The sequence below is a fragment of the Catharus ustulatus genome, chromosome 28 (genome assembly GCF_009819885.2).
Source record: "Catharus ustulatus isolate bCatUst1 chromosome 28, bCatUst1.pri.v2, whole genome shotgun sequence".
Taxonomy (NCBI): domain Eukaryota; kingdom Metazoa; phylum Chordata; class Aves; order Passeriformes; family Turdidae; genus Catharus; species Catharus ustulatus.
Window position 1 is genome coordinate 6,844,547 of NC_046248.1, and position 11,589 is coordinate 6,856,135.

The window sequence follows — 11,589 nt, forward strand, 5'->3', positions numbered from 1 at the left end:
GTACTTTGGATTGTAAGCAACAAGGTCCCACTTTTAGCAGTGCCTGGGGCACCGGAGCAATAAAAGTGTACAGCTGCAATGAAATTAAGTACTGTGTAAGTACATAAATGCTGAATTCATTCTGGTTTGCTGGGGTTGCATTGCAACTAACTTACACGTGTATCCAAAAGGATAGTTTTATTTTTAATATATTTACTATATTGCTTTTCTTAAACCAAGAAACTCAATCTGTCACAAATAACACATAAATAATTAGTCATATTGCTGAGCTCACAGCAAATATCCAGATTTCGTTAATTCTTATCCACATTTAAATGCCAAGCCTTTTTGTATATACTATTAAGGCCTTGTTGGAGAGAGGCAAATTAAGAAGATGATATAATGCAAGAATATTACTGTAAAATGACTCATTTAAAGTTGTTCTAAATTCCTAGCAGGCTCTGGGACAATTTTTCCATAGGTACGTTCGAAGTTCAATCTTTATAGTCAAATTCCTTGGCATTGCCCCGCCCCGCCTGCGCGCGCTCCGCTGCGTGACCCGGGGGCGGAGCCTCCGGTCACGTGGGGGGCGGGCGGGCGGGAGCGGCCCCGCCATGGCCGCCTACCTTCAGTGGCGCCGCTTCGTCTTCTTTGACAGAGAGACCGTGAGGGAGCCGGCGGGGCCCGATGGGACCGGCTCGAAGCCCTTCGCGTTGCCCCCGGGCATCGCAGTCTGTGACTCGGGCCGGGGAAGCCTCGTGTTTGGAGATATCCTGTGCGGGGCCGGGCGCTGTGGCCTGCGTGGCAGGCAGGTCCTGGGCGCTGCCTGGCGAGGGCCGGGTGGTACTCCGGCCTGGGGAATGCGGCAGCTTTCCGCTCTCGGCTGTGCTTTGGTTAAAAAAAACCGAAACAAAACCCGCCGCTGCGTGTGTGCTCCTTGGGTTGCTCTGTAGAAGTATTTGCTGTAGCTCTACCAGGAGTCAGCAAAAGGCATGCAGATTCTTGTATGATTGGAGGTGTGGGGCTTTTTTTTTTTTTTTTTTTCCCTCTTATGTGCCTTAACTGTGATCTAAATATGGAAGGTCAGATTTGGTTTTTGCCTCGCTCTCTTCAGCTCAGCAGTTTCCAAGCTTACAAGCTGAGGGTAACGCATCTGTACCAGCTGAAGCAGCACAGTATCCTGGTTTCTATTGGTGAGGATGAAGAGGGTATTAATCCTTTGGTAAGTTAAATGACACAGCGAGGAAAATACATTTGTAATACGTGTCTTTCTTAAAGACTGTTGGGATTATCTTAGTTGCCTGTTTTTCTTACCTTAAGTAGCTTGTTCATTCTGAGTCCTATAACATTTTGATGCCAGGTGGTGGCCTTCTGATACCCTGTGTTCTGCTTATTGTCATTGTAGGTGAAAGTCTGGAACCTAGAGAAACGAGATGGTGGTAATCCTCTCTGCACACGAATTTTTCCAGCAATACCAGGTAACAAGCCCACGGTTGTATCCTGCCTAACTGTCCACGAGAATCTTAATTTCATGGCTATAGGTAAGTAAAGCTGAACTGTAATAGCTTAAGAAAAATATGATAGTCCTTACTGAGAGGTAAGGAACATGAGTTGATAACACAAAAATCGGTTTAGAAGGTCCTGATGATGTTTATTCTCAGTCAGTTGTTATATTATTCTGAGATACTGTATATCTCATGCTATCCTAGAGCTCAAGAGATAAATGCGTGAATTTAACCTGTCTGTATATTTTACAAGAATAACTTTGATACTTGGAGTCACATATTTTTAGTTGATACCCTCTTTTCCCTGCTAGTTGGCAAGGCTACGTATTTATTGAACTGAGTACTAAATTTAGCTTCTGTTGGTACAGGAAAAAACAAGAGTTTTGTGATATGTTACAGAGATATTTTTTCAGGCATGTTATACAAACCTTTTTTCAAAGAAAAAAGCAAATTTCCCTTTTTGGGTTTGACCGTTCCTTGGTAATGTTTCTTGCTTAGCTCTTCTGACAGAAGAGTAGTAATGTGAGATTACAAGTGTTCTCACCTGGCTTGGCCCTCAACCTTGGAAAAACTTAGAAGACTGGGGCTGCTGGCAAGCTATGAAAATTGCATGTTTTAGTCTCTTAAAAAATCTCCCTCTGGTCTTTTTTACAGTGTGTAGCGTGTTCTGCGTAATCAAGGGACTTGAAATTATAGTTGCAGTATGGGAAGGTCATTTGTAAAACAAAATACAGACAGAGTCAAACAAAATTAATCTGCATATGAAGTTTGTGTGTGGAAGGCAAGTTAACCCTTGCTGAACAGTGCTATCCTTTGTGCAGTTGTGTGACAGCTCTGAACTGTAACAGGAGCAGTGAGGGGTGATTTGGTGAAGATTGACTTGACGTGAGAACCTGTGGCAATCCCCTTGCTTTATACCATGCTGGTGAGCATGGTGTCGTACGCTGGATAAAATTTCAGGTGTGTTGTATAAGTAGCAGTTTAGTCTGTCTGCTTCACCAGGTTTTGCAGATGGGAGCGTTGTACTTACTAAAGGAGACATTACTCGAGATCGGCACAGTAAGAGCCAGATCCTACATGAAGGCAGTTACCCTGTTACTGGCCTTGCTTTTCGACAGTCTGGCAAAACAACACATCTATTTGTGGTGACCACAGAGAACATCCAGGTGAGAAGCTAGTTGAAAAAAAAGTGACTCAGACTTGCAAATTCTGTTGGCTTCTGAGTCTAGTTCTGACCGATCCCCAAACCCTTGAGTTTCCTCTGTAGTCTTATATGCTTTCAGTGAAAGACTATCCTCACCTGGAGCTGGACACTCACGGTTGTGGATTGCGCTGTTCATCTATCAGTGACCCCTCCCAGGATCTCCAGTTCATTGTGGCAGGAAATGAATGTGTGTACCTTTACCAGCCAGATGAACGTGGCCCCTGCTTTGCCTTCGAGGGACAAAAGCTGATTGTTCATTGGTATCGGGGATACCTCATCATTGTCTCCAAGGAGCGAAAGACTTCCCCAAAGTAGGGTGCTTCGAAACAGATGAGTTCTTTTCGCCTATGCAGCTTCATGCTTTTTCTCTTTCTCCTTCCCTGTGAAGCTTTGCTCCTGGTGGGCAGATTGTGACTCTGTCAGATGTTGTTGCAATTCATCCAGACCCATATATTGATTAACTTCCATTGTGAGAGCAGCACAATTAAGTGTGCTGAATGAGTGGTATTTTTTTCCAGTCCTATGAATTTCTCACTGTAACAGGATGATGGAATTTGTATATAAATACATGGTGGTTTCTCTCTGGATCCACTTAGTTTAATTGCCTAAATGAACTCTGTTTGTCTTGCTTTCTATACATCCCTAGTTTGAACAGGTATCAAGATTTCAAGTTATGTTCATCTTGTTTTCTGAAACTTTCTTCTCCTTTCCAGGTCAGAATTTGCCGGGAACGAGGCACAGAATTCAGACAAACAAGTCCTGAATATCTATGACTTGTGCAACAAATTCATTGCATACAGCTCAATCTTTGATGATATAGTGGATGTCTTGGCAGAGTGGGGTTCTCTCTATGTACTGACCAGAGATGGGAAGATCCATGTACTGCAGGAGAAGGATACACAAACCAAACTCGAGGCATGTGAATTTGTTTTCTTATTAGTCTCTGCCTTATGTCTGTAAGATTGTAGTGGCTCTGCAGACTGAAAAATTGAACCATTCAGGTAGGTGACTTACATAACAAGTGACTGAATAGCTTTTCAGTATAACCAGTGTTGTAAGTCCCTTGGTGAAGGCCCAAGCTCATGTATGCACTAGGAAGAAGAAACAACTTGTTTTCCAGGTGTGTTTGAACTTGTTTGGTGGGGTGGTGTTTCTCTCATACTGCTCTTACCATGTATTTAACAGATGCTGTTCAGAAAGAACTTATTTGAAATGGCCATTAACCTGGCCAAGAGCCACCACTTGGACAGCGATGGTTTGTCAGAGATTTTCCGGCAGTATGGCGATCATCTCTATAACAAGGGAAACCATGATGGAGCCATCCAGCAGTATATCCGGTAGGTGAGGGTCTTATGGAGCTGTATAGTACAGGTAGGAGCAACATAGACTTTGATTTTTGTTTCAGCCTAGGAAGAAAACCAGTCCAAAACAGAAAAAAAGTATGACTTGAGGTGAAAATTCTACCTGTACAGAGAAAGATGTCAGTGGGACTAAAAGCCTTTGAACAAATTGCATGAAAATTGCTTTGTACACCTTAGGATAAAGTTCTCTTTGATCATATTTTAACATGAATAATGTAGGCCCATTGGGATGGAGTGTGGTCTGCTGACATGATTATAAAGAAGGGATCACTGTGCAAGATAGATGATGGAATTTGACCATGTATGGCAGTCTTCTTGGAAAATACTCAGTTCAATGTCAATTTAAAACATCTTGGTTTTTTAAAAACTAGAACTCAAAGCAGCCTTGTTTTGGGGCTTACTGAAAACTTAATGTTCAGTTTTTTAAATGCCACAAAGTGTTACATTACTGTGGAGCTGTTGCTCCAGAATCCCTAACATCTAGTGAGAGTCAGAATGTCTCTTTACCTTGCTTTAACTGTCACAGTAACTGTTGCTAAACTGCTCCATGTTTAGAGCATAAGCATTTAAAGCTGACTTTGAGTTACGTGACTGAAATGAAGGAAGATGGATCTTTTGTTCCTCTTTTCTTTTGGCTTCCCAGTTTGTTGTGCTCAGAGCTTAGTCTGTCTTATCACTGCCACCTTTAAAGGAAGATTAACTCCTTGTATGCTGTCATGGTCATCCTGGTCAAGGCCTTTGTATCAGTGTGTGTGCAGACAGGTGGTTTTACACCATAACTAGTTGTTGCTTCTGATCCATAGATGAGCGGTCCCAAGAGGGTTAGTGCCTGCTAAAGTTAAGGCTTCTCTGTGTTCTGTTGTTAATTTCTCCATTTACTTTGACTTCATGAGCGTACAATACCTTGTAACATTACTCTTCTCCTCACAGAACTATAGGGAAGCTAGAACCATCTTATGTTATTCGGAAATTCCTAGATGCTCAGCGTATCCACAACCTCACTGCTTATCTGCAGATGCTCCATCTGCAGTCCCTGGCCAATGCAGACCACACTACACTTCTGCTGAATTGCTATACCAAACTCAAAGACAGCTCCAAACTGGAAGAGTTCATTAAGGTATTGGGGGGACATGGAATCATGCTACATTTTTATGTCATCATAATAATTAAAGGGGTAGTGGTGACATTGTAAATTCCATCCTGTACGACTATTAAGAGAGAGAATAATGAATTCACCACTCAGTACCCTCAGTATCCTTTATTTCCAAGCTCTTGCTTATATTCTCAGTTTGGTTGGTTTGCCATCTGGGTCTGGAGTATGTTTGATTCTGCCAGTGCAACTGGCAAGCAAGTAAGAAGTGGTTACACTCCTTCCTTTCTGCATGGGTGATTTTTCCCTTGCATGAGAGGTACCAGATTGTCCCTGCTCATGTTTTCCTCCTCTTACATAAAAGATTACTGCTTCTGGACTGTTGGAATTTTTCTGAGGGACCATCTCTCTGCTTTTGTTCTCGGAGACAAGTGAGAGTGAGGTCCACTTTGATGTGGAAACGGCTATCAAGGTGCTTCGCCAAGCTGGTTACTACTCCCACGCTGTGTACCTGGCAGAGAAGCACGAGCATCATGAATGGTACCTCAAAATCCAGTTAGAGGACATCAAGGTGAGGAGACATAACTCCATGCGTGTTCTTATTGGGGACAATACCAATTCTCTAGCCTCCTCTTTAGTGAGAATATAATTTCACTGACCTCTTTGCTGAGGATAGTGTGCTGATGAGAGCACAATACTCATTGCTGTTGGTGTGATGCTTTTCTGCTTTTGGCTTGTGTGTTAGACTAGATGTGGAAATCAGAAGGTCTTGTTTTCTTTCTGATGTGGCTTTTTATAGGGCCCTTTAAGAGGAGGGAGGGTGGTTAGATGGAGATTCCAGGCTATATCCAATCTTTCCCCCTGAGGAGGAAAATGAGGAGGAATAGTGGACTAGGTGATAATTCAGAGCAAACGGTATTTGTGGCATACTCACGGCATGTCTTTAATGCTTTCTGTTCTAACCTCAAAGTGGAGAGCAGAGGCCAGTGTTTTGCAACTGATTTGTTGTCTGTCTTCACAGAACTACCAAGAGGCTTTGCACTACATTGGAAAACTGCCCTTTGAACAGGCAGAGAGTAACATGAAGCGATATGGTAAAATCCTGATGCACCATGTCCCTAATGAGACCACTGAATTGCTGAAGATCCTTTGCACTGATTACCGTCCCTCGGGAGTTAATGAAGGTCCTGGAATGCTGGAAGGAAAAAAGGTATGGTTTGTGTTGACTGAGAGTTGTTGCTCTCCGGTAGTAACTTGGCAGCAAGTGCTTCTGCATGCCTGATGTTTTAGGTATAATGAGAATTACACCTGAATAAACTGTGCTGAGGTGAGACCCCACCTGAAATACTGTGTCTAGCTCTGGAACCCTTAGCACAGAAAAAAACAGAGATAGACCTTTTGGAGGGGGTCCAGAGGAGGGCTATAAAAATGATCAGAGAGGATGGAAAACACACCTGCTCTGAAGAAAGGCTGAGTAAGCTGGTGTTACCCAGTCTGGATAAGGGAAGGCTTCAGGGAGACCTCATTGCAGTGTTTCAGTATTCAAAATAATTTTTTAGAAAAGATGAGGACAAACTTTTTTACAGGGCCTGTTGAGGTGCTACAAGAGGTAATAGTTTTAAAGTAAAAGAGGGGAGATTTAGGCTAAAAGGAAGGAAGAAACTTCTCATAATGAGGGTGAGGAAACACTGAACCAGGTTGCCAAGAGAAGTAGATGGCCCCATACCTGGAAACACTCAAGTCAGGTTGGATGAGGACCTCAGCAACCTGATCAAATGGAAGATATCCCAGCTCTTTGGAGGGGTATTGGACTAGATGTCTTTTAAAGTCCCTTCCCACACAGACTATTCAATGATTCTATGAGAAGCCCCATTCTGGTGGACTGGTAGTCCTAGAGGCAGGGGACCTCTTAAAAGCTATTGCTCAGGATTGATCCTTGATGTTGTCAGCATCCTGTATTGTGCTGTATCTGTCCTGTTTGAGACTCTGGAAATGAACATTCCTTGTGGCAGGAAGGAAACACTAGTGTATGGCTTAGATTGATGTGCATGCTTATCTTTTTCTGACCATGTTACAGGCTAATTCAGAGGAGTTCATCCCAGTCTTTGCAAACAACTCCCGAGAACTGAAAGCTTTTCTGGAGCACATGACTGAGGTGCAGGCTGACTCTCCACAGGGTGTCTATGACACTTTACTGGAACTTCGATTGCAGAACTGGGCACATGAAAAAGATGATCAGGTATGAGCTCCTCCAGCATTGTTTTAAGAGAAAGATTTGGTGTCTGTGAGTCATATTTGCATTCCTGCATTGCCCTTTCCAATTGGGCATTGATAACATGAGGCAATATATATGCTGTGCTCGACAAATAGCACAGAAATGAGAAAGCAGCCTAGTAGCTGGGAGAATATTCCCTTCAGGATGGCTGAACTTGTTTTGTTTGTATTTCATTTAAGGACAGATTCCAGACAATACAGCCTCTCCAAACAGATGCCTTGCCCACAAAAGTATCTTCACTTGCTTGCCTAGATCTGTGAAGATGTTGGCTGTTTGGGCAAAGAAAATTATGTCCGGTTTGCTTAAAAGGGTTAAAGCTTCAAATTGTCAGGTCTTAGTGCAAAACAGTGTGGATGTGGGTATGTCTGGGTGTGTTCCTCTTCTTGACCTCTCCCTCTTCTTTGTAGATCAAGGAGAAGTTGCACAATGAAGCCCTCACCCTCCTGAAGAGTGGAAGGTTCAAAACAGTCTTTGATAAGGCCTTGGTCTTATGTCAGATGCACAATTTCAAGGATGGTGTTCTCTACCTCTATGAGCAGGGCAAACTGTGAGTGTTACTCTTTGTTGGGATTGTTTTGGGTTTAAATTTTCAAAAGAACTGAGCAGTTGTTAGTTGTCATAAAGTTCTTTATTTTAAAGGCGTATCAGTCTCAAAAGGCAAAGAGTCCCAAGTGTTAAAAGCTTTCAGCATAGAGTCTCAAATAGAAGTCCCAATTAGAAGCAGAAGCAGCTCCTGGTGCAAGGCCCCGAGAAGGCCAGAGTTGCAGCCTAGTACAAGAGTCCTGGGCAGAGGCTGCAGCCTGGTACAGAGTCTCAAGAGGCAGATGCTCTGTGGTCTTCTCTTGTTCTTTTCTTCTTTTTCTTCTTCATGTGGTGGTAGTGGTGATGATGATGGTGGAGGAAGAGAGAGTGAGAGAGCAAGCTCTCACTCCCATACATGGATTTTTATTTACAAATTACCCGATGAGCTAAAAACATGAACCTGAAGCATTTCTTCTAAACCTATTAGAATTCTAGTTTTTTAGTACGGAAATTTACATATAATCTATGCATATGGACTATCTGTTCCATTTGAAAAATGTAAGCAGTATTCCTACTGTATTTTTATTATGTCTGGAACGATGTTTTTGAGGTCTCACTGAGTGAGACTTGTTTTTGAGCTCTCATGAAGCTTGTTTTTCACACTAAATTATAAAGATATATTCTTACTGTATTTTTATTATGTCTAAAATGATGTTTTTGATCTCTCCATGAGACTTGTTTTTGAGACTTGTTTTTAAGTTCTGAAGCTTGTTTTTCACACTAAATTTTAAGGCTTTTACTTTTTAAGGCACTTAAAACATTCTTACTTACTTAAAACTTAAGCTTACACCTCTATTTCATCTCTGTTTCATATACGTTAATCCATCCAAAGGTTTTAATTTGATTCCTGCACTTTGATCTCTATGAGGAACTCAGAGAGGCCTCTGTTTTCAGACTCCAACAACTCTTGTCTTTAGAGTCCTATCCTTCCCTTGTTGCCCCCACTGCAGTGATTTCTGAGCCATAAATGTCTGTACCATTAATGGTAGTGACCTCTTTAGTGTCTCAAGATGGGAGTGGTAGATTGCTCTGCAGAAATACCTCACTGTTGAAGCTGTTTTACACTGAGTGAAAAAAAAGACTTTGACTTCTGCATGAGTCTGGGGATTGCATGGCTGGATGAAAACCTGAGGTCCCTTTAACAACTCAAAGGGTGAGATGGATTGTTACAGCTGATGAGTTTTTCTCCCGTAGTTTCCAACAGATCATGCATTACCACATGCAGAATGAGCAGTACAAGAAGGTGATTGAGGTGTGCGAGTTGTATGGCGACCAAGAGGCTTGTCTCTGGGAACAGGCTCTTGGTTACTTTGCACGAAAGGAGGAGAACTGCAAAGAGTATATTGCTGCAGTGCTGAAACACATCGAGAACAAGAATCTTATGCCTCCACTGCTTGGTAATGACATGTGACACTCAACCCTCAGCCTCCCCCACAAAAAAACCCCAACCCAAGCAAAAACCAGAAAAACAAACCACAAAAGACTACAACTCAGACTAGTTTGTAGTCCTTTCTGTAGATCAGACATTAGAAGAATCAATGAAATTGGAGCCTACCATTTGAATTAATAACCTGCTCTATATGGAAAAACTGTCAGTCACAGCTCCCTAGTTAGGGAAAAAGATCTGCAGTATCAGTGAGATGTCTTGTACATGATTTCTGTTCTGTCAGCGTGGGGCAGTGCAGGGCATGCTGAAACTCCTGTTGTGCCTTAGTGGAGAGCTGGAATCCAGTCCACTCCTAGATCCTTCCTTTGCCCCTTTTGGTCTGAGTTATCCAGACATCTCCCAGTTGTCCATTTCTGGAAGAGGTCAAACTGAAAAAGAATATTTAAGTGAGCTCTTCCAATTCCATGAGAATGCCAGCTGTCCTTGCCTGTCCCAGGAAAGCAGTCTGCCCTAGCAGTACAAGTATAGCTGCAGTGTCTGTGCTTGTGTTTAAACTAACATCTCAATTGCTCTCAGTTGTGCAGACGCTGGCTCATAACTCCACAGCCACCCTGTCTGTGATAAAGGATTATCTTGTCAACAAGCTGCAGAAGCAAAGCCGCCAGATAGAGCAGGATGAGCAGAGAATTCAGAAATACCGAGAAGAAACTACAAGGATCCGCCTGGAAATTGAAGAGCTAAAAGCAAGGTGCAGGACTCTGTGCTGTCTTGTCTAGTCCTATACAAGGATAGAACTGCTGTTTTCTTTTAGTAAGGTAAAGTGTAGTTTGTCTTTCTCATGGTTCTCCATCTTGTCACTCAGTCCCAAGATTTTTCAGAAGACCAAATGTAGCATTTGCACCAGTGCATTGGAGCTCCCTTCAGTCCACTTCCTGTGTGGTCATTCCTTTCACCAGCACTGCTTTGAAAGCTACTCTGAGAGTGATTCGGAATGTCCTACTTGCATGCCAGAAAATCGCAAAGTGATGGATATGATTCGAGCCCAGGAGCAGAAGAGAGATCTGCATGACCAGTTTCAGCATCAGGTAGGGTAACATTGCCTATCTTACCAAGCTTAAATAAACAGAGTTTAGATTAATTTACAGACCTGTAAATGGAGGCTGGTAGAGACAGGGAAGGCTTAAAAGTATTTTGTAAACAAGGTTATGTTAACTGGATAATTGGGCATTAGACCCTAAGCCGACTATGTTGTGTAAAGTCCATGAAGAGTCATTGTTGGCTCTGTGAGGGTGAAAGAGAGAATCTGTTCTCGCCTGACTTCAGATGGGTCTTGAGACCTATTGGTTAGCATGACAGCTGGTCAACAGGTTGTATAGAACTAATTAGGGAGAAAGGGAGAAGAATAGTGTGAATTCGAATGGGGACAGCACCAAAATGTTGCATCTACCTTGTGTTGCCCAAGGATGAAGTAAGTGGTGAGTGTGAGAATGGGACATTAGCTGGAAAACGTTATGGAAACCAGAGCAGTGAAGGCACTCATCTTCCTGCCTCTAATTCAGTTGCTCATTACCTGTTCCGTGCATGGCTCAGAAGTGGGATTGAAACAGGAGCTGGAATGCCAGTGTCAGAAAATCTAGCAGGTTCTTCTGCTATACTCGGCCCTTGCATGGAATGAGCAAAGAGCCAGGGACTGACATGGGCTGCCCTGTCTCCTGAGCCTTAGGCTTCTAAGTTCAGGGGAAGAAAGGAAGGGGACTAGAGGCAAGAGGCTCTGGAAGCTTTTGCTGATGCTGCTGCTTTGTGTCTGGCAGCTCAAGTGTTCAAACGATGGCTTCTCCGTCGTTGCTGACTACTTTGGTCGCGGCGTCTTCAATAAGCTCACCCTGATCACGGACTTGCCCTCGGGAAAGACGGCTACTACGATCGAGGCTGGCCTGCAGCGGGAGTTGCTCATCCACACCAAGCGCAGTACCTGACTACAGGCCCTGTCCACACGCCCTCTCGTGTTGTACGGGGTACCCCGCTGTGTCGGGGGATTTGTTTTCATCCCTTGGTCCCCAATAAACCGGACTGGCCAGGCACTACCGTACCCCGCCCTCGCTGCGGCCTCACCCCGGGATGGCGCGGGGCGAGCGGGGCCTCGGGGGCGGAGCTTTGCCCGCGCCGCGGTCACGTGGTCAGCGCGGCGGCGGTCACGTGGTGTGCG

The 11,589-nt window shown here is 43.6% G+C and overlaps 1 protein-coding gene across 1 annotated transcript; it reads left to right on the forward strand.

Annotated features, from left to right (window-relative positions):
- The first annotated feature begins 558 nt into the window (after positions 1–558).
- VPS11 (VPS11 core subunit of CORVET and HOPS complexes) lies at positions 559–11,464 on the forward strand. The gene is made up of 16 exons (XM_033081545.2): positions 559–747; positions 1,053–1,201; positions 1,385–1,520; positions 2,487–2,650; positions 2,752–2,999; positions 3,402–3,603; positions 3,874–4,025; positions 4,980–5,166; positions 5,567–5,710; positions 6,161–6,349; positions 7,217–7,378; positions 7,822–7,961; positions 9,191–9,393; positions 9,960–10,131; positions 10,246–10,468; positions 11,195–11,464. The coding sequence occupies exons 1-16, from the start codon at positions 594–596 to the stop codon at positions 11,357–11,359; spliced, it is 2,790 nt and encodes a 929-aa protein (XP_032937436.1). The 5' UTR covers positions 559–593; the 3' UTR covers positions 11,360–11,464.
- Positions 11,465–11,589: the final 125 nt, after the last annotated feature.